General features: G+C 36.1%; 1 protein-coding gene across 3 annotated transcripts in view; it reads right to left on the bottom strand.

Annotated features, from left to right (window-relative positions):
- Positions 1–232: 232 nt before the first annotated feature.
- The window catches only part of RASSF4 (Ras association domain family member 4), an 84,257-nt gene continuing 63,190 nt past the window's right edge, over positions 233–21,299 (bottom strand). For 2 of the 3 annotated variants that reach the window (XM_051982350.1, XM_051982351.1), the window contains exons 8-12: positions 10,524–10,625; positions 7,778–7,829; positions 4,859–4,980; positions 3,774–3,871; positions 233–2,217 (exon numbers count right to left, since the gene is read on the bottom strand). In XM_051982350.1, coding sequence (XP_051838310.1) covers positions 2,148–2,217; positions 3,774–3,871; positions 4,859–4,980; positions 7,778–7,829; positions 10,524–10,625 — 444 coding nt within the window. In that variant the 3' untranslated portion in view covers positions 233–2,147. The remainder of the gene's footprint in view (positions 2,218–3,773; positions 3,872–4,858; positions 4,981–7,777; positions 7,830–10,523; positions 10,626–21,299) is intronic. The other variant, XM_051982352.1, reaches the window with a different exon arrangement.

Below are 21,299 nucleotides of genomic sequence, written 5' to 3'. Positions count from 1 at the left end.
TGCTCTAAACAATGATTGCATCTGCCTTTCAAGGAGAGGCAAAACAAAAGTATAGTATAATGGGACTGAGGTGAAATATGTGAGATATGCTGGGAAACTCACAGGACTGAGTCCTCTCACTACCCACTATTACCAGGTTCCACATCACAGCAACTGTAGTATTATCCAATATACTCCACTTGTAAGAAAACCCTGTGGCTGATCTAAGTCTGACAAGAAAGAATAAAAACGGTTATAGAAAAATATTGAAGCTTTATTTGTATATGTGTAGTAAACAGTTATATTCAAATACTCAAACTTGTAGAGAAAGAAAGTAGCACAGACACAGAAGTAGAATTTTTATGTTATAAGTGTTCACAGAGAGGCAATGATGATGCTGACCCAGAAGAAAGAAAAGCTGAATTCAAGTTCTAACACTAGCATGTATTCTTTATGGGAGCCTAGACAAGTAATTTAATATCTCATTGACCCAGGCAACTAATTTCCTTAGATTATAACTTTCAGATTAGGTACTTAATCTGCTTTAGAAGAAAGAAATTAACAGTTTAGAAAATTTTAAAGCACGTGCAGATTTCTCTTTAAACCCTTAAGGACATTGTCAGGCCCATTGAGTTTCAGCAGATCTTGGCTTAGGGGTCCAAAGAAGACAATTATGATCATTAAGCGCTAAACAAATGCTTACTGATTTTGGAGCTCTCAGAAATCCATTTACACCAAATTTATTATCCATTTATTAGGAGAAAGGGCAAATAGCTGGGGAATTAAGTCATGAGATTCTGGTCCAAAAGGAGAATCTAGGCTATAGGTTTGGTTCTGTTTTGACCAAGCATTTCCAGTGACTGTTCCCTGAAACTGCATATTTTTGCAAAGGCCACTTCATTCCTAGAATTTTTCCTTAGCCGAAAAATACAAGATTTCTTCATCTTCGTGTCTCCTGGGAACTTGAAGCCCTTTTCTCCCAATTCAAGCACTAATGACTTAAATGTCAGTTTGAAGGAATTGATAAGTATTAGACTCACTTTTTCCGAGGTAGAAATAGTAGTTCCATGCCCCTGGGTATCACTAGGACCACTTTGTTTTGCACCTCTCAGACACCATTCTCATTTAGTATTTTGTCTTAGGGTTACCTGGGAATATTGTATAAACTCCTTCCCTTGGATATACACCATGCTAACAGAGTGATAATACTCTTTTAGAAGTAGCCAAAAGAAGCTGGCAGTGTTCCCTTCATGAGTTGCCCAATATACATTCCACCAATTGCACTGCTTTTGTAAAGAGCAAGGACTGGAATGAACATCTATAAGAATGACTTTTTTTCATGGGGGGAGGGAGGGGGAGGGCAGGGGAAGGGGAAAGTGAAAGAGGAGAATTTAAGTGACTTTGATTTTCAGGTTTGCACTGAAAATATTCACAACAGCCCAATAGCCAAGGCCAAACCATAGTGAAATGGACATTGTTACAAATAACAGTATTTCAAAATTGACTTTGTCAATCACTACTGAGGTTGGTGTTTTCCAGCACAGTAGCACACTCACACTGTGTGAGTTATGGTGAATTCATAGAAGTAATAGGAGAGAACACAAATTGTGTGATGTACATACTACCCCTTTCTGGTGACAAAAGGAACAGTGGGTTTGAGTTATTCAGAGATATTAGAAAAGGCAGAGACCAGATGGACCAACCTTACATACTAGCTCTTTAGGGACTTGCCACTAGGAAGATGGCAAGAATGGGAGCTAGAAGTAAACTACAACTCCCATTACTCCTCCTCACCCATGCCACATTTCCTACTCCTACACTACTACCAGGCAATCAAGGGGGTTGTGCTAAACTCTGAGGAATCTTCTTGCAAAAGAAAGATGCCAGCTGTAGGTACCTTACCTGAAAGTTCTCTTTCCCTAAGGTCTGATCTGGTCAGACCAACCCCAGAGGGAACAACTCCAGAGATAGTTAATAGCAAAAGATAAGGTGTTAGTGCTGCACAGATAAATAGTGTGTCTATCCCCCAGTTGTTCTGGGTAGCTGGTTAAGTGGCAATTAGAGGGCGAGTATCAAAGAATCACAGCTGATTGGCTTCAGATGCTTGCATCCTGTAGACTTTTCCATAACCCGAAATTGCTATCCCTGGTCATTCTGGAAACCAGATGCTATACCAGCTCTTCTGGATCTGTCAACTGTGCCAGGCGCTGCAACATCATCAAGCGGAGAGTGCGGAACCTTATGGGAAACACAACGACAGATCTCACCCAGGGTTTGACTAAATAGTCAATGTAATAGTGAATGTGGGATCTTTACCCAGGGAAAGCCCGGATGCTTTGTTATCATGGTAGGGCATGTGGCCCATGAGCCCACTTTCAAACATTCACAAGCCTTGTCTTGGCTTAGGCTGTGCCTTCAATTCTCTGAACTCTTCTCTTCTCTTACAGCACCCTCATTTTTCTGGAAGCTGCTTCATCAGAGTCAAAAGGGAGCCAGTGATGAGCTCAGGAATGTTGAGTTTTTGCTGTATTTTTCTTTTAAAGGCTGTACTATTTTTCTCAAGTAAACAATGATGAAAAGATGGGGCATTTCCCCCAGATGGTATGAATTTCTTTTTTTTTCTTTTTTTTTTTTTTTTTTTTTTTGTAGTCGGCTATTGATAATTTTATTTAGGGTTAAATCAGATGGTATGAATTTCAAAACTATTCACCTCCTATAATTGGTGATTTCTCATCTCAATTTTGTAAACCAGGAGGAAATGCTATTTTCTTTTTCTATTACATGGTTGGAAAGAGATTTAAGATCAAATGGATAGATTATTTTTTTAAGTCACTACCATATGCAAGTCATTGTACATTTTTTTTAAAAAAAAACATGAGTTTTTTCATGTAAAATGAGCATAAACTCAGAATTTTAGAGTTGGAAAGGGCATTAAAGGTACGTCAATCCAGCTCATTAAGGCCAAACTGATTACTTTATCCAAGGAGCCTGGGTCCAAGTGAAGATGGTTCAGAAACACAAAGCTCATTAGGGACTCTAGGCTTATTCTGTTTACATGAACAATAAAAAGAACTGAATATTCCCCAAGAATGGCTGCTACCTGCCCTTCCTCTTCTGGGCAAGTAGAGCTGAGATTTATTTCAATGATCTCATCTCACCAAACTTTGAATAGTTCTTCCTGATCACATCTGTAATTAAATAGAACCAAATAATTGCAAAGTACCTGAGAGTAGGCAGCTAGTACCTCATTACTTCCCCCTCCAAAAATCTAAAAACACCATTTGGTGCAATCAAATTTCATCACTTGACTAGCTTCTTTCTGTTATTTAAAAATATCTTCCTGGGGCCTAGCCAACACCTCACAAGAATTCTTATCCCACTTCCCTCTTCCCCCCCATAAATCTCTTTGGACATTTCAAGACCACCTTTCACTTTATCACACTGAGAGTTTATAATGGGACTACTGAGAGACATAGGACTTTCTGTCTCTGTGACTTTGAGGACATTTTCAGTATCCTCTGTTTCCCTTGTACCACATAGATGGGAGATCTCAAGACTACTTTCCAACTAAAAATAAATGAAATGTCACAGCAGCCACACAAAAATGCCATGGAACATGAGTGTGGAGCAACTGGGAAACTGGATTTACTGAAATTAACTTAAAGACTCTTTAGCCAGAGAGAGAGAAGAGAAGAGAAAAGCATCCTTGCCATCCTAATGGGGGATGCTCTCTCTGCTATCCATGTGGTGACCCTGATGGATAGCTACTATGTGGATTCTTTGGAGCTGCTTACTTCAGAGTCAGTTTGATTATTTCTCTTTCCTCCTCTTCTTTTAATTTTTCAACAAAACTGTCCAGCACCGGCATTTCAAACTTAATGTACTGAGCGACCTAGAAGATCCAAGAAGATTTAATATTTTTGTAAAATATTCTTTAATTTTATTTATTTTTTGTTTTTCAAATATGGTTTCATTGGCATTCCCAAGCAACAAGACATCTCTGATCTTTATAAATGCTATTCCCCAGCCCTGCCCATGATAAAAATCCTTAGGTATCAACTAATAGAAGCTAAACAGTGAGTGCAGAAATAACAAGGTCCCATTATTATTTTCAGAGGAGCTATTCTCCATTAGAGGAAATATTAAACTGAAGATTAGGAAAAGCATTCAATAGTGAAATACACTCACACTGAGTTCTCTCAGGGGGAGTGGTTCAAATCCCATTCTCCTGAACAATGAGAATTGAACTTGAAATAGCACTCAGAAAGTAATGGAGGTGGTGGGGTGAAAGGGAGATATGCAACATTTAAACAATTCTGTCATGGGAATAGACTCTGTGGGATCTACAATTAGCTAATCTTTTTTCCCACTGGTAATTTTGGAGATTTGCTAATCATTTGGCTGGGAACCAGAAAGACTGGGCTCTAATGAGAGCTATCTTGACCTTGAGATTAAGCTCTTAGTTAAAATATTTTTTCGGGATTGTCCAAAAGACACACACAAGAAAACTTTTTATTTCCAAGAAGCTTTTTACCACCATGCAGGGGAAAAAGTGACATAATGGCAATTTCCCCCTTACCTGGTTTCTTTGTTATGCCATTTCTTGGAGGTGGGGATGAGGAGTGGAGGGTGAACACAGCTACATAAGCTAGCTGGTTTATTACAGGTAATATGGGTGGAGTGGCCATAGATCTGAGTCTATTCTGGCTGATGGGACTTTGCAAAGGTTTAGTGGGGTACCAGTCAAAATAAATGAGAAGAAATGAAGGATTTTTTTATCTGCTTTGCTCAGCTATCCCTACTTAGCTTAGATGCTAAGTATTCTTCCTTTAAAAAACACATATGCTCCATAGTATCTATGACCTTGATTCCCACTTACATCATAAGGAACTTCTTCTCCCAAGTCTGTTTCCATCAGAAATATTTTGGCGATTTTCTCACATGGACCATGTAGGATTCTTGAAATAAGTGGATATTCACAGTCTTTTAGTTTTGTCCGTTCTGGAGGAAGGTAAATAAGATCCAGCTGTCTCATTTTGTTTTGAAAAACATTCTCTTCTTTACATGACAAATATTGATGGGGCTGGGTTAAAATAGTCACATTTATCCTCTGTTGGTGAAACTGAATTGGTCCATCTATTCTAGTAATAAATTGGACCTGGTCCCCAAAATGACTAAACTGTGAGTACCCTTTAAAGCCAGAAAATCAGCATAAGGACTATACCCCCCCAAAAATAAAAAGAACCATATGAATAAAACTATTTATAGCAGCAGTTTTTGTGGTGGCAAAGGACTAGAAACTAAGGGAATGAATGACCATCAATTAGTGAATGGCTGAACAAAATATGGTCGTTAAATATAATGAAATATTTTTCTGTGCTTTAAGAAATGGCTAAAAAAAAAAAAAAAAAGGATTTCAAAGCAACCTGAAAGACTTATGTGAATTGATTTACAGGGAAGTGAGCTGAAGCAATAACAGGATTATATATAGGAAAATTTAGGGAAATTTAAGAAAGAGGAAAGACTTAAGATCTCTTATCAACACCATGACCAATCATAATTCCAAAGGACCAATAATGAACAATAATCACCCACTTCCAGGCAACAAGTGACATGTTTGACTTGATAAGCCAAATGAGAAGTGCATTTGGACTTGGCCAATACAGATTTGTCATGTGGGAGACTGGGCTAGAGAGTGCTAAGAGGCTCAGTGTGAATCCATCCTCATTAGTGGAAGAGCAATTGAAAGCACAGATATCTTCCTATAGGAAGAAATGGAAGAGATTTAGCTTGTTCATATTACAGATGAGGAAATGGATGGAAAGAGATTCCCTTACTTGTCCTAATTTATACAATAGGAAGTAGCAAGGGGAAAACTCACACATACCCAGCTCTTCTCTGACTTCTGCTTTCTCTATTAAAAAGGAAAATTTGTGTTCTCAAGATTTTCTCTGAATATTGAGCAGAAAACTAAGCCATTCTCTTATCTATGCACTTTGTAAATTCAAGTCACACCCGCCGTGAGCCCCTCTTGCTCATTTCCTATTGTGCTTTGTCAATGAATACAAATTTAGAGCTGCTAATATTTGTTTTATTCCAGGCTAGGTCTAGCTCAGTTCAATCTAGATTCAAAATTGAAATGTAATAAGACAACAATTTAAAATAACTGGATAGTATAAAATTGGAGTATTTCTGTGGTCTAGGATATAAGTCAGTGAATTTAGAAAAATATGAAAAGACTTGGAATTACCAAGGATGATGGTATATACCTTCAGAGAAACAGAATAAATAAGCATTGTACAGTCTTACGTGGATGTTTATGAATATATACATATATATGTACATGATTATAGATATTTATGTATATAACATATATACATATGCTTTATATACAAAATATATGTATATATGAATATATGAGTATGTTTGTATATGTGTATGCATATATGTTTTATATGTGTTTATCTATGGATATGTGTGTATATATGTGTGTATATTCACATTTAATTGTAGCCTTTTTGGGGAAAGTTATGGGGTGGAGATAAAAAGAAAAAAAGAATATATTAAGCAAAACATAAAACAAAAGAATCTACAAGGAAGCAAAGAAAAGAAAAATAGATGGACAGTTTTGGATACAATGTATGGTATTTATATATACATGCTTTCTTAGAATGGTAATTTATTGTTTCATATTTTAAATTTTCTTATGTTCTCCTGTGTACATGGTAATCTTTTTTTATTTTTCTGCCTTTTTTCCTTTTTCTATTTTTCTTTATTCTTTTATATTTAAGTTTGAAATAAAATCAATTTTTGAAAAAAAGAATATAATGAGGTTACATGGACCACAAAAGACAACAAAAATATTTTTTTATTTAGAATGAGATCTAAAAGTGTAAAAATACTACAGAATAAGTGTATAATTCCTATAATTCCTACAAAAAAATAAATACTACTCCTCTCAGCCTCCACAACACTAATTCATTCTAGGTGTAGGAACTTCTTCCAATGTGGATATGGCTTGGTAGATTAAATCCTATGTGCTTTGGGCACATAGGGCTAAGTGAATTGATCAGGATCACACCAGCTGGTCTAAAATTATTATACATAATAACATAAATAATAAAAATAATCCTGATTCTGCCCATTTTTATCATCATCTTTACTCACACTTATCTAATGCTTAACATCTATTATACCCTTTGAGCCTTAGAACTATCTAGTGGGCCAAAGGCCATTGTTATTATTCCATAATAATATATTTTTATATCTATATAGGCATATAGATATCTTTGTATCTTTATAGATGAGGGATCTGAGAAGCTAAGATTTGACTAGGGCCAGAGTTACAAAGATAATAAGTGTTTATAGGAGGATTTGAACTCAGGACTTCCTGAGGCCCATCATCCACTGATATGTGCCTTTTTTGATGAATAATGTTCTTTATAGATGTGAACGCTTGTTGTTACCATTATTCACTGGTAGTGATCAACGAAAGCTGGCCTTCTCTTTGGCTGAGTGCCATAGATTCACAGCCACTGAGACCTTTGCCTGTGGGATTCAGGAGCCTGAGTATCTTTCACCCAACTCATCACTGTGCTTCCTATGAGCAGTAAAGTACCTAGCACATAATAAATATGTAATAAATGTTTATTTCCTTCTCTCTATTTATGCCAAATAGTTCAATGAATAAGTATATATATAAAGCACCTACTTTGTGCCAAAAACATAATTTTATCAGAATCCCCCCAAATTTCCCAAATCCAAATGTTACCATTCAGAAGGAATGCTTAAAACTTACCTCCTGATTCATGAACTACATAGAGTGCAAACTCACTAGGGCCATTTTCAACCTGCAACATTCAGAATAATATATTAGTACTAAGACTTAGAGGTGTCTCATCACAGTATTGGACTCAATATGTCTGAATCTCACTTATCACCTTGGTCCTTGCCATATCTGTTTCTTCTTCTAACACAAATATTTCTATTAATGACCCACTATTCTCTTTGTCACCCAAGCAAAAAATGAAAATCATCTTTTTATTTCTCTCTGTTAGGATTCTTACAAGGTGCCAAGACAGTGGAATTGATAGAGACAATAATTATCTAATTTAGCATGGTTTAGTATGATTGATCTGATCCTACAAGGAGAAATTATGGGCCAGAACTTGAAACAAGATACTAAGTGGAATTGAGGAGACAGTGGTGAAATCTTGTTTAGCATTGATTTAATCCTACAACAAATAATGGTTCCCTAGTGATATAATGATTGGTGTATATTCAGTGTACAGCATATAAGCAAGAAGCTCTCAGGGCCAGACACAGAAGCCCACTAGAAGCTCTTGGAGGAGGAGACAGATTCATTCCATCTTCTACCTTTGTGCTGGCTGGAGGTTGAATCTGGCAGAAGCAAAGGACTAGCAGCAGGAGCTCTCAGAACCAAGGAGAGAGATAGGCCTCTAAGAAAGCTAACCGGGCCCAAGGAAGGATACAAGACTTGGAAAGAGACAATAAAGGATTTGGACTTTAACTCCTGTCCACATTTGAAGTGATTATTTGAACTGTTCTCAGAGAATATTATATTTTAGAGAAGAATATTACATCCCTTCTCCATGGTTCCCAATATCCAAGCAATTACTAAGTTTTCAGGTGATCTAGTCTCTTTCATCTCTACTCTTTCTTTTGATTCTTATAGCTCCCCACTCTTATCCCCAAGATCAGCTCCTCATTACCTCTCACCTAAAGTACTGCAACAAATTCCCAACTGATCTGACCTTTCCAATCCATCAGATCCATATATCATGCCTAGAGTGAGTTTTCTAAGATCATACTATATATATATATGATATCTGAATTCCAAACTGCTTAGTCTGACATTCAATGTATTCCATAAGCTATTTATTTATAGTTTTAATTTTATACAGTCCCTGGTCTATAACCTATTCTTTGCAACTTCCTTGAGTTTACTTATGCTATCCTTCCACATGGAATCTGCTTTTCCTAAACTCCTACTGAAATTCCTATTGATATACTACCTAGTTATTATTCAGATGCCATTTCTCCCATTTCTACCATATCTTATCTCTTCCAAACAGAAATGATCTTTCTTTTTTTCTCTGTGTGTTCTTTTTTTTAATCTTTTGTGGAGCCCTCATCTCATTCTGCATTATATCATATGAATCTATGTGGTGATCCTGATTCCTCTACCATATTGTGAGCTTGGAGGATCATGGGTATAGACTCAGACTTCAGAGGCCTACTAATCATGTGATAACATACATAGAACTAAATCAATCACAAGTAAACTCAGAGGGCCATTTACTATTCTTTGTACAAAATATTCCAGTTCCCCTTCTGTGCCTTTGAAATAGCTGTCCTCATTCACAGAATTCTTTTCTTCCTTTGGAATTGTTTAGATTCAAGAATGAACTGAAATTCCACTTTCGGCAGGATTTCCCTAGTACCCCTATCTGCTAGTGTCTTGGATTGCATATGCATATAAACACACACACATGCACACATGTATGTATTTGTATATATGATATTGCAAATATGTGTGCATATATGTACATTTATATATATTTATGCACATATGCATATGTATCCATATGTATTTATGCCATATATATAGGTATGTAATATAATTATTTATATGATATCTCCTGCCTTAGAATATGTGCTCCTTGAAGGCAAGGACTATTTTTGCCTTTCTTTGTATCTCCAGTGCTTAGCACAATGACAGGAACATAGTAGGAACTTAATAAATGTTGACTGACAAAATCCAAACTACTCATTTTACAAAGGCATAGATAAATTAAGAAATATGGCCAGGGTCACAAAGCTACTAATAAGTGTCTGCTGCAGGAATATAAAATCAGATCCTTCTAAGTCTAGTGTCCATGGGCACTCAGGTAGTGACTGGAATTAAATCAAGATGTCTGACTCCAGAGCTAGGACTTTTTCCATTGTAAAATATTGCCTCCTCAAGGGCAGAGATCAGTATCTTATTCATTTCTTTTTTTTTTTTTCTGCTTTTTTGTCCTTTATAATATAAATTCTAAGATCTTAGACATATGCATCTTTTAAATGTGGCCAAATGAACTTATTAAAAGTATAGGATGTGCCTTTCCTCTTGTATAACCTACCAATATATAAACTATCCTTAGCATTATTCTACATAATTTGACTTTTCTCCTCCTAAAACAGAGGTGGGAGAACTGGAGCTCAATGACCAAATGCAGTCCATCATCTGTATTTATACAGTGAGCTAAGAATGGCTTTTCCATTTTTAAAATAACCTTTTATTGTATTTTAAAATACACAATCATTCTTAGTTCATAGGCAGTGGGATCCAGCCTCAGATTGAAGTTTGCTGATTCCTGTCCTTAAAGAAATCAGATGTCTATCACTCAAATAATCTCTGGGTTATAGAATCTTGTAAGTCCTAACAAGTGTATGTCTACACAGACCCAGGACTTCCATAGGGGTCCTTAGGTTCTACCCCCTCAGAACATGTGAATGATGTCTTCTCCAGGCTGACTTACCCTAAATTTGTTTAGAAGCAGGGTGAGCACTTGGACAGTTGTCATGGTGCTGTTGACTCTCACATTGGTCACGGAGCCATAGGCAGGAGTAAACACTGAAGTCTGAGAGAAACAAGAAGTGCTGATTAGATAGAGCACGCTCCTATCACAGTATTAGCTTGTCTTGAGCACACTGCTCTACCATGGACATCTCTGGCACCTGGAAAGAAAACTTAAGAGTCCTATCCACTTTTCACGTGGAACACCTATGGCCATCTGCCACTTAGCCTAGACCACAATTGCCATGCTAGCCTCCCTCCTGAATTTATATTAAATCTTTCATCCTATTAGAAAATCAGGATAGGGAAAGTAGTGACAATGGAGAGTGCCAGCTTTAGTCTCAGTAAGAACTGCATTCAAGTCTAGCTTCTGACACATCACTTAACCACTTATTGTTCCAGGTTCCAGGACTAGAAACTACCCTGAAAAAGACCCTTCCTCACCTGCAGCTCCATATGCTTTTAGAATCACTCTTGTACTCTAAAAGAGTTTCAATACTAACAATACTAAAGAAATCTCTTACCAGTGCTAAGCCTAATTTGCATAAAAGCAATTGTTTGATTTAGTCTATCCCCTCTGCATGGGGAAAACACTAGAGATTGTCCTCAAGTATCCATGATTCTAATAAAAATGCTTCAGAACGAAGCATGGAAAGGAATGGAAAAGCATTTATTAAGCTCTTGCTTTGTGTCAGATACTATATTAGGCAATGGGGATGCAAACAGAAGGAGGACAGTCCCTAATCATTTCACCAACATTACTTGACTTGATGACCCAAATTCCTAGTGAAGAATACATATCCATCTCCAGCATTTCATACAATCGCTTCATCAGGATTGTCCAGCAAACACTAATGCACTATTGGTGGAGTTGTGAACTGACCCAACTATTCTGGAGAGCAATCTGGAACTAGGCTCAAAGAGCTATCAAATTGTGCATACCCTTTGACCCAGCAGTGCCATTATTGGGTCTATATCCCAAGGAAATCATAAAGTAGGGAAATGAACCTATATGTGCAAAAATGTTTGTAGCAGCTCTTTTTGTGGTGTCAAAGTGGTTCATCATATGGAGAATCATGAATTGGGGAATATGAAGATAGTGGAATATTATTGTTCTATAAAAAATAAACAAGCTGATTATAGAAAGCCCTGTAAAGATTTACATGAACTGATGATGAGTGAAATGGGAAGAACCAGGAATACATTGTAAACAATAACAGCAAGAAATGTGCGATGATCAACTACAGAAAGACTTGGTTCTTCTCAATGATTCAGTGATCCAAAGCAATCCCAATAGACTTTGGACAGAAAAAGAACTAAGAAGACTGAATATAAATCAACACATGCTAGGTTCACTTCTTTTTCCTGTTTTTTTTTTTTTCTCTCTCATGTTTTTTTCCCTTTTGCTCTAATTTTTCTCTCCCAATATGTTTCAAAAAGCAATATGTATCAATAAATAAATAAATTTACTACAATTTAAAAAAAGGATTACCAAGCAACTTCACCAACATTTCCTCAAGTGACTTTTTTCTTTTTCTTTTTAAAAAGGCAGAAAGATGGTACAGTGGACAAAGTACCATTTTGGAGTTAGGAAGTTCTGAATACAAATCTAGCCTTAAACCCTGACTTAGCTGGGTGATTTTGAACAAGTCATTTAATCCTTGCTTCACATTCCTCAGTTATAAAATGGGAAGTAATAGCATTTACTTCACAGTATTCTTCTGAAAATCAAGTGATATAATATTGTTAAAGTACTTAACACTGTGCCTGGTCCATAAAAAGTGTTATATAAATGCTTTATTCTTTTCTCTTCTTTTTTCCCATTCATTGAATACCAATGGTAGGTACCTTTTGCATTTGGAACAGCTTCAGCAGCCTAAAATAAATGCTGTGGGTCAGATTTTCAATTTTATTAAAAGTCTTAGTTATATAGTGACATGTTTTAGAAGACTGACTTCTCTAGAGTATTCACTGAGAGGCCCTGTTTATCTGCCTATCAGGAAGAAGTGATTTTCTTGAGCTCTAGATATCAAAGGTTAAACTACATCTGGACCTTGATCTTCCGGATCTAAAGCTAAAAGTCTAATCCACTTTCATAGATGAATGCTCTTAATAGTCTCACTTCCTGTTGTCCTTCATTTCTCTCCATCAGCCCTAAGAAAGATCCAAGGCTAAATATCAGAAGTCCTAGAATTCAAGCTGTCAAATCCACAACCATTTATTTAGCACCTACTATGTGACAGAAATTGTGCGAAGCATTTTCTTCTTATCCTTGCCACTATCAAAGCTAAAAATTCACTTGTTTAGTGTAAAAGATTCATTTTTAGGTCTGGACTAGAAAGTTATTGAACTCATTTTTTCAAGATCTAAAATTCTAGGATTCTGAGACAAAGTCACTTTGCCTCTGTCAATTACATCTTTTCCAAACAAAATTCACTTACTATGCAGCTCCTAAATATAGCATGGTATTAAGCTCTGGGGGAGATATAACATTTACACAGATGAGCAAATGGAAATCATTTGAGAAAGGTAACAACATTTAAAACAAGAGGAATAGGAAAAGGCATCTCATAAGAGAAAGCAATTGCATGAAGTGTAAAAGAGGGAGAGTTTTCAAAGAGAAAAGATATTTCATGTGGCAGGGATAGCTTCTGTAAGGCAGAAAATTCTAAGATAAATTCTAGGGTATAACTAGGTTAGCAATAACTAAGAATGCACAAAGGGGAATAAAGTATAAGAAGTCTGGAGAACCAGGCCAAGCATTTACACATTTACAGTGTGAATGTGGTGGCCCAGATCAATGGCTTATAGTCTCTTTTGTGTAAAGAATCAATTGGAGGAACTGAAGAAAGCTAAGGCATATTTTTTGTAAACAAAGTTTCTGGGTGGAGGGGGAAACTGGAATCTGATGAACTGCTCATCAATTGAGGAATGGCTAAATGTGTTATGATATATGAATGTGATATAATTATGTGCCAAGGAGCAATGAAATGAATGGTGTCAGAAAAATTGATGTAGAATGAAATGAGAAGAACCAACAAACAATTTATACAACAATAATATTACCAGAGACAAATGATTTTGAAAGACTTTAAAATTCTGAATAATGCAACAACAAATGATATTTAATAACAAACAATATTTCAGAAAACCCACAATAAAGCAGGGTACATATATCCTGACAGAGAAGTGATAGGCTTAGAGAGAAGAATAAAATATATTTATGAAATATATTTATTTTTTAGACATGGTAATAATAGAAATTTGTTTAGCTTAACTACACATGTTTTGTTTTGTTTTGTTTTCTTAAGAAAGACTTGCAGGGAGTGAGGAGCAAAGAAATGAATTTTTATTGATTGAAATGATGGAATTTAATTTAAAAAATTAAAAATGAAATGAAAACCAATAAAATTGGGGATGGGGGGAGGCACTGTTCAAAAACAAGGCATTAACACATTAGATCAAAACACTGAAAATGAAACAGCTCTTCCCAAGCAGTGAAGCTGTAGGATTATTCTGCTTTGTAAGAAAGGTCTTTGGCATCAAACATGTTGTGATTATTGTTGCTTTCATGTTGATCTTTTCCTATCTAACTTTAGGACTGATACTGATATAAATGCTGTCAAAACTGATGTGGCAGGCTTCCCATTCTGGGCTAGGAAGTGCTTCATTCTAAGAGGCACATAGCTGAATCTAGCAGTAAGGTCAAGGCAATAGGATAAGTCATAAACCTTTGCCTGTTCCGGAAATTAAATCACCTTTCCTGTGATAAAAATAGTGTTTGGAAATATCTCTGCGTGAGCGAAAGCAGGTTCCAATACCATTCTGAGAAAAATCACTAAATAAAGCTGATCAAAACAGGCTGCATCTTCCAAGAATGTCAACTCAAGAGTGGTCTCTAGTTTAAAAGCCTGACGAAACCTACCTATTGCTATGCTCCAGATACACTTTTGTCTCCCTGCTAATGGGAACTAATGTCTAGGTGCAAAACAAGGTGAGAAAGAGGCCTTTGTAATGGTATACACAATTCTCTTGGGGGAACTAGCACTCATTCTAACTCTCCAAAATTCTAGTTCAATGTCTTAGAAAAGTTTACCTGGAAGCAAGCTGGAAGAATTGATCTCTATTTCATAAGTGAATCTGTAATATGCAGTAATCTATTCTCTGTAAAATTAGGCTCCATTGTAACTATCTTTCACCTTGAATTAATTACTGATCACATCAATGTGAATGTTTCCCCTTCATTGATGTATATTGCTGCCCATCCTGTACTCTCATCAAATTGACCACTGGGTCACACAATATCCTGCTTCTTCTCTTGCTTTCACTTGACTCCATATGATGAACCACTTTGACAGATGGCAAGCTGAATACTGAATTGCTAAGAAGACATTTTTCTTGTCACGATACTCAAGATTAGATAAATCAATAATATTACACCTTGTTCCGGACATCAAACATAATGGATGAGAACATAAGAATATATTGTCTTCTGACATCATCATCAGGGATTAAGAACCTATAGTGAGTATCAGCAACAGAATTCAAACTGAGACTGAGGCACAGGCATTATTCCATTGCCAGGCTGGGATAAATTCATCACAATCCTGAAAGATGATGGAATTAGAAAGGAGATTTAGGACAGTCTTTGTCAATCCAAGAGTCTTGAGCCTCATTTTCTATTTAGAGAGACAGTGCTAGGTCCTTGAAACTATGGCCTAAGGAATTCTGCTGGGGCTGAAATAAATGGATGTGGAATCCCCAGAGTTCCTGAGACTAACTCATATCTGATTTTTCCCCTAGAACTGAATCTCAATCAATAGGACACTGCCTAAATAGCTGAAAATCACTGTCTCTGTTCAGGAGTTAAGCTCTTCGCACATATGTATACAAATAAATGTACCCCAAAGTGACTGGCCTCTTAGGCTATTGCCCTTCCTAGGGCCCAGAACATTCAATAAATACATACTAGTTAACTGAATCTTCTAACAATAACTAGCATTTATACAGGAGCAATTAGGAGATGCAGTGAATTAGAGTTCCAGGCCTAATCAGGGTTTAAATCTGGTCCCAGACACTTCCCAGCTATATGACCCTGGCCACATTATTTAACTCTGTTTGCCTCAGTCTCCTAATCTATAAAAATAAGGTGGAGAAGGAAATGGCAAACAACCCTAGTATCTTTGTCTACAAAACCCCAAAAGTCAGACATGACTGAAAAATGATTAACCAACAAAAAATTGATAATGGTGTTTTAAAGCTTCCAAAGTGCTTTACAAATTTCATATTAATTGAACCTCACAAAAACTCTATGGAGGTAAATGCTACACTTATCCCCATTTTACATTTGAAGAAATTCAGGTAAACATAAGTTAAATGACTTGCCCAGGCTCACACTATTAGGAAGTGCTTGAGGCAGAATATGGTCTCAGGTCTCCCTGATTCCATTCCACTCCACTCTACCTCTAGGTGCTAGACATAAACTCCTCAGGTAAGCTCTTTGGCTCTTTGAAGAAGATGGGACAGCTGTTTAAACTGGAAACATCTTCACAAGCAATTTTTGCTGCAACATTTGAAACAGCCTTCATGTATGTCCTTATCTCCAGTAATTTCATTCTATTTATAGTTCCAGTTGCTTCCTTTTTGTAGTTTTCTGTTGACCAAATTATGCAATCTTAGAAGGTCAGTGCAACATGTCTCAATCTAATCTGTTTAATTTATAGAAAGGGGAATGGTGGATGACTAGGATGTCATTCAAACAAATAATCAACTTGGTTCCTACAGCAACCCCATATAAAATAATCACTTCAATTATAAATCAATTTAGTGTTCATCATAGATATGGGAGAGGAAACTAATAAAACAATGAGGGTTTGGGACTCAAAGTACTTGAAACTTAAAGAAATAAAAGTTAAGGAACAGAAGGACCTGTTCCAGTGACTTAAAGGAAGGCTCTGTTTGTGATCCTGCTTGGAAGCAAAGGCAAATACAATATAAAATGCAAACTGAATGACCCACTAGAACAGAAAGCACATGGAGATGAAGGACATTTCTGTAGCAAATTAAATGAACAATTATCTGACAGAAAGGAAGAAATGAATCAAAAAAAGAAAAAGAAAGAAAGAAAAACTAAGAAGAAAAAAATATTTAGAGAAGGTATTGGAGAATTAACCCAGTATCAACAGGTTGGTGGGTAGAAGAATGTGAAACCAGAAAAAAGGGAATAGCACCTTCTGAAACACTGAAGGTATATTAAAAGCCTGAATCTCAAAATACAATGTATGGCTTTAGATGGTGGGACAAAGAATTATTGCATAATATTCCATGGATTCTTAGAAAGGATCCATAGGTATTTTCTATAAGAAGAGTATAAGATGGTGTTGGCTCTGGTTATCACTGCTGAGGGATGTGGACCTTTCTAAATATGACTTAAGTCAGCTGGATATGTGCTTCTATAGTATAAAAGTGAGCATAAAAGAATTTATTTCTGTTGAGCACTATTTTATTGATTTATGTAGGAACAAATGGGGTCTATAAGAGAAAACCAAAAATTTGTTCTGGGAAATATTAAGTCCTCAATAGAAAAGTGACAGATTTGAGGTGGGGGTAGGGGGAAACACAAGTGATCTTCTAAAAACACATTTCAATTAGAAATTGGGATTTTAGAAGAGAAATAATGATATAGCAATGAAAAGCTGGTTAAAACCATATAGAAGAATAGGATGTGTCCCAATGTCCCTTTAAATTCTTAATCTCTATGTTACAGACATAATCATACAATCAGAGGTGATAGCTCATATTAATATAGTTCTTTAATTAATGTAAAGTACTTGATTTAGATATATTATATCTCACTTGATCTTTCCAAAAATACTGAGTGGGCACAATAGATAGTGTCATGCTCATTTTACAGAAAATAGAACTGAGCCTCAGAGGTTATATAATGTTCCTGCAAGTAGGCAGGCAGTTAGGGTTAGAGGTTAGATTTGAGCCCTTTCTTTTCTGAAGTCAAAACTCTTTATTTCAACACCAAACTGTCTCTATGCTGCTTAAGTGGCACAGTGGTTAGCATACTCAAACTGGAATCAGAGAATACTAAACTCAAATTTATTGACACTTATTAGCTGTGAGATCCTGGGCAAATCACTTATCTGCCAGTTTCTTCAAAAACAGAATGGAGAGAATGTGAACCCTTCTCAGAAAAGTGACCCCTAGTTTGGGAACTACAGTTCCCAGAAAACCTCCCTTGCTTATATCCTTGCTTAATCTTGCACAAAGCACATTGTAATCAATAGTCTCCCTGTTCTTGTACCCTGAGAGATTACAGATTGTGAGCCTTGATATTCGGGACAGCTCAGGCCCAATTGTTTTAGGGTATAAAAAAACATTCTCTGTTGCCTTTCCTTTGCCTTGCTCCATTAGACCATGCTAATAGAGGTGACATCTTTTTTTTTTCTGCAGAACCTGAATAAACTGTTTTCTACTCTGACTCTAAGAAATGTCTGTTTGGATTCTTTTGGATTAGTGTTCACTGTCCCACACATTCATCTATAAAATGAAGATAATAATTACATTTACCTCCTAAGGTTGTTGTGAGGATCAAATATGATAATATTTATAAAGTATTTTTCAATCCTAAAAGCATCATATAAATGCTAGCTATTAGTTATTATTACTAGCTCTTTCTATGGAATAAAACTATCAAAGACTGAGAAGAAATTGTTCATCTGATCAAAAAGGACATATAGAAAATGGTGGTAAAGGGAGAAATATTTCCAGTCAAATAAGACCTGAAACTAACATTGCAAAGAGTGACAGAATCTCCATGGGAGAGGAATATAGTAAATTATGGGAAAGTAACAGGGAAGAGAGAATATTAGACTTACAGCCTCAGACATCTATATGCCAGCATGCAGAAAATGTATAATCAGCAAATTGAGAGTAAGATTTTAATATGCAAGCTGGCAAATATCACCACATAGAAAGCATTTGATTTGGTAAGATGGTATTTATTAAAAAATATAGAAATGAGAGTGTTTTCTTTATTCAAAGGAAGCTGTGCGAGTTAGGGTGGGGGGGAGATAGCAAGTCAACTCTTAGTGTGAGAACTTACAAATCTAATAGTCATCCACAGACAGGAGAAGTAAAACACAGTGAAGAATGTCTGAATGAAATAGAAGATAGAATATGAGAGAAGATTAAAGCAATGGGGCCAGTGCAGAAAGTAGAGGAATTTCGGATTCAGATCACCAAGGTATCAAAATAAAGAATTTCAATTACTATGGCATCTACCAGATAAAGTTTTCTTTTAAAAGGAGAATATAAGAAAAAATCCTGACTTGATGATAATACCATCTTTCAAGAGACAAATGGAAAAACTAGGACCACTGAATAATGAGAATAAATAATTCGGTTGAAATAAAGAATTGGATACCTGGAAGAATGTAATAACATTATTCTAGAATCCATTATGATCAAAGAAACTAGATGAACATGGTTTAGAATTTAATAAAGGGAGTTTCAAAAGAATCCAGAAATAAGATAAGAGATTATAATAGAGGTGGGTGGGTTAAGGTTATTTCCAGAATTAAATTATCAAGACAGAGTTGAGAATATGCCTAAAGAGTAAGAAAAGATAAAGTTTTAAGAATCCAATGTGCCCACACAAGAAGCTCCCTGAACTGAAGAGGATAGTGATATAATATAGCTCCTAGGGAGGATATAGCAAAAACCCTAAGGCTATTTGACCTTAACCCTAAGGCCATTTGGCCTTGAGAGCACTGTAGTTCCACAAATGATGCTGGCTGTCAGATAACAATCTGTTAGTAACAAAGTTTCTGAGAAAATCTAAATCATATCATTCAATAATGGGGTGCAACTCCACTTCTAAGCCCTAGAATTCAATACTCCCCAATACCATCTCTAAGATTACTCCTCAATTCTACCTCTATGCCATAAAAATTAATATATCAATGACATGAAACACCTGATCTTTCTATCTTTTCCCTTTAATTTACCTTCTTGTTCTTGGTCCTTTATTAAATTCTTTTGGAATTTAGCCCATCTTAATTAGCTTTATAACTATAATAAACGTCACTCCCTGTCTTAGAGATGGATATGAGTCTGAAAATTCTTTTGAGACACTTTATGAGACCAGTCTGGAACTCCAACCTTTTGGGGATCTCCTTTGAACTCCAACAACAGAAAAGCAAGGTCAAGTCAGAATGAACTATAAAGGTTACAAAAAGACTAATGATAAGAATAATTTAAGGTTTATGGAAAATTCTAAGGATAAATATTGGGATTAGAAGGAAGACCTTTTGGACACAGAGTATTAAGAAAGGGTTACTGTTTCAATCCTTAATTGGTATGAGGTAGGTGGGGTAGGACAAAAGAAGACCTTTTGGACACAGCATTAGGAAAGGGTTACTCTTTCGATCCTTAATTGGTATGGGGTAGACAAAGGAAGACCTTTTGGACACAATATTAAGGAAAGGGTTACTATTTCAATCTTTAATTGGTATGGGTAAGTGGGGTAGGACAAAGGAAGATCTTTTGGACACAGAGTATTAGGAAAGGGTGTTACTATTTCAATACTTATTTGGTATGGGTGGGAGTGGGATAAAGGAAGACCTTTTGGACATAATATTAATTGTGGGTTAATATTCCAATCCTTAATTGGCATGGGGTAGGTCGGGTGGGACAAAGGAAGAGCTTTTGGGCACAGAGCATTAGGAAAGGGTTAATATTTCAATCCATTATTGGTATTGGGTAGATGGGTGGGACAGGGTCTTCAAAGTGAAACAAAAGAACAAAGAATTGATAAGTAGGACTATTTCCTGATTGTTTCCTAGACCAGGGTGAGGAGAAATGCAAAATCTTAAAGCTCAAATAGATAAATAATATGGAATAATTAACAGGAAATGACATCAATTAGAAAGGAATTTGATCCTTTGAGAAAACTAGAGGTAAGGAAAGGAAGGGGATGGGGAAGAGAAGGATAAGTGGTCCCCAATGAGACCCTGCAACATACATTCATTCCTTTGGTGGGCTGCACATATACACAAAATGCTTAAATGTTTCAATGGGAAAGTTTAGAAGGTAGGTGCCAACAACAAAATAAAATTAAAAAATAAAAACCAGGGGAAGGACAGATTTGGGTGAAGTCACTAGGTCTTTGATAATGGATAACCAAGAGGAGAGGAAATGGTCAACACCTACTGTTACTTTCATCTAGTGCTGATTTGAAAAGGCCAGACTTCATTAATTTAGGAAATTCCTTCTACCAAGTAGGTCAAAACTTGTTCTGTAATTTATAGTCTCAAGAAAAAGGTGTACCTTGGGGACCTTTAGTTATTTGCCTAGAATCATACACCCTGGATATGTCAAAGGTCAAGTTTATCTGACTCAGAGGCAAGTTCCCTTGCCATGATATCTCCATTGGTCTGGAATTGTACAGAGTAGCTACTGGATTTTGCTGAATTTAATCCTTTTGGTACACAGGCTTGGGGAGAGGTCTCCACATTAATAAAATGTGGGGATTGGACTAGATCAGCTCTTAAACTCTTCTAACATGCTATGCTAAGAAAACAATCTTCAGATTGAAAATGGCAGTCCAAGATAAATAATGACTTTGATAGAAAGAAAAGACCAAAGGCCCTGGGAATAAACTTCTATTCCCTCATTCTTATTAATGATATCCCAGGTTACTGCAAGAACTTTCTATAATGAAAGCTAA

Source organism: Antechinus flavipes, chromosome 2, assembly GCF_016432865.1.
Source record: "Antechinus flavipes isolate AdamAnt ecotype Samford, QLD, Australia chromosome 2, AdamAnt_v2, whole genome shotgun sequence".
Classification (NCBI taxonomy): domain Eukaryota; kingdom Metazoa; phylum Chordata; class Mammalia; order Dasyuromorphia; family Dasyuridae; genus Antechinus; species Antechinus flavipes.
The sequence above is the reverse complement of the archived record's forward strand: the minus strand, read 5'-3'. Positions and strand labels throughout refer to the sequence as shown.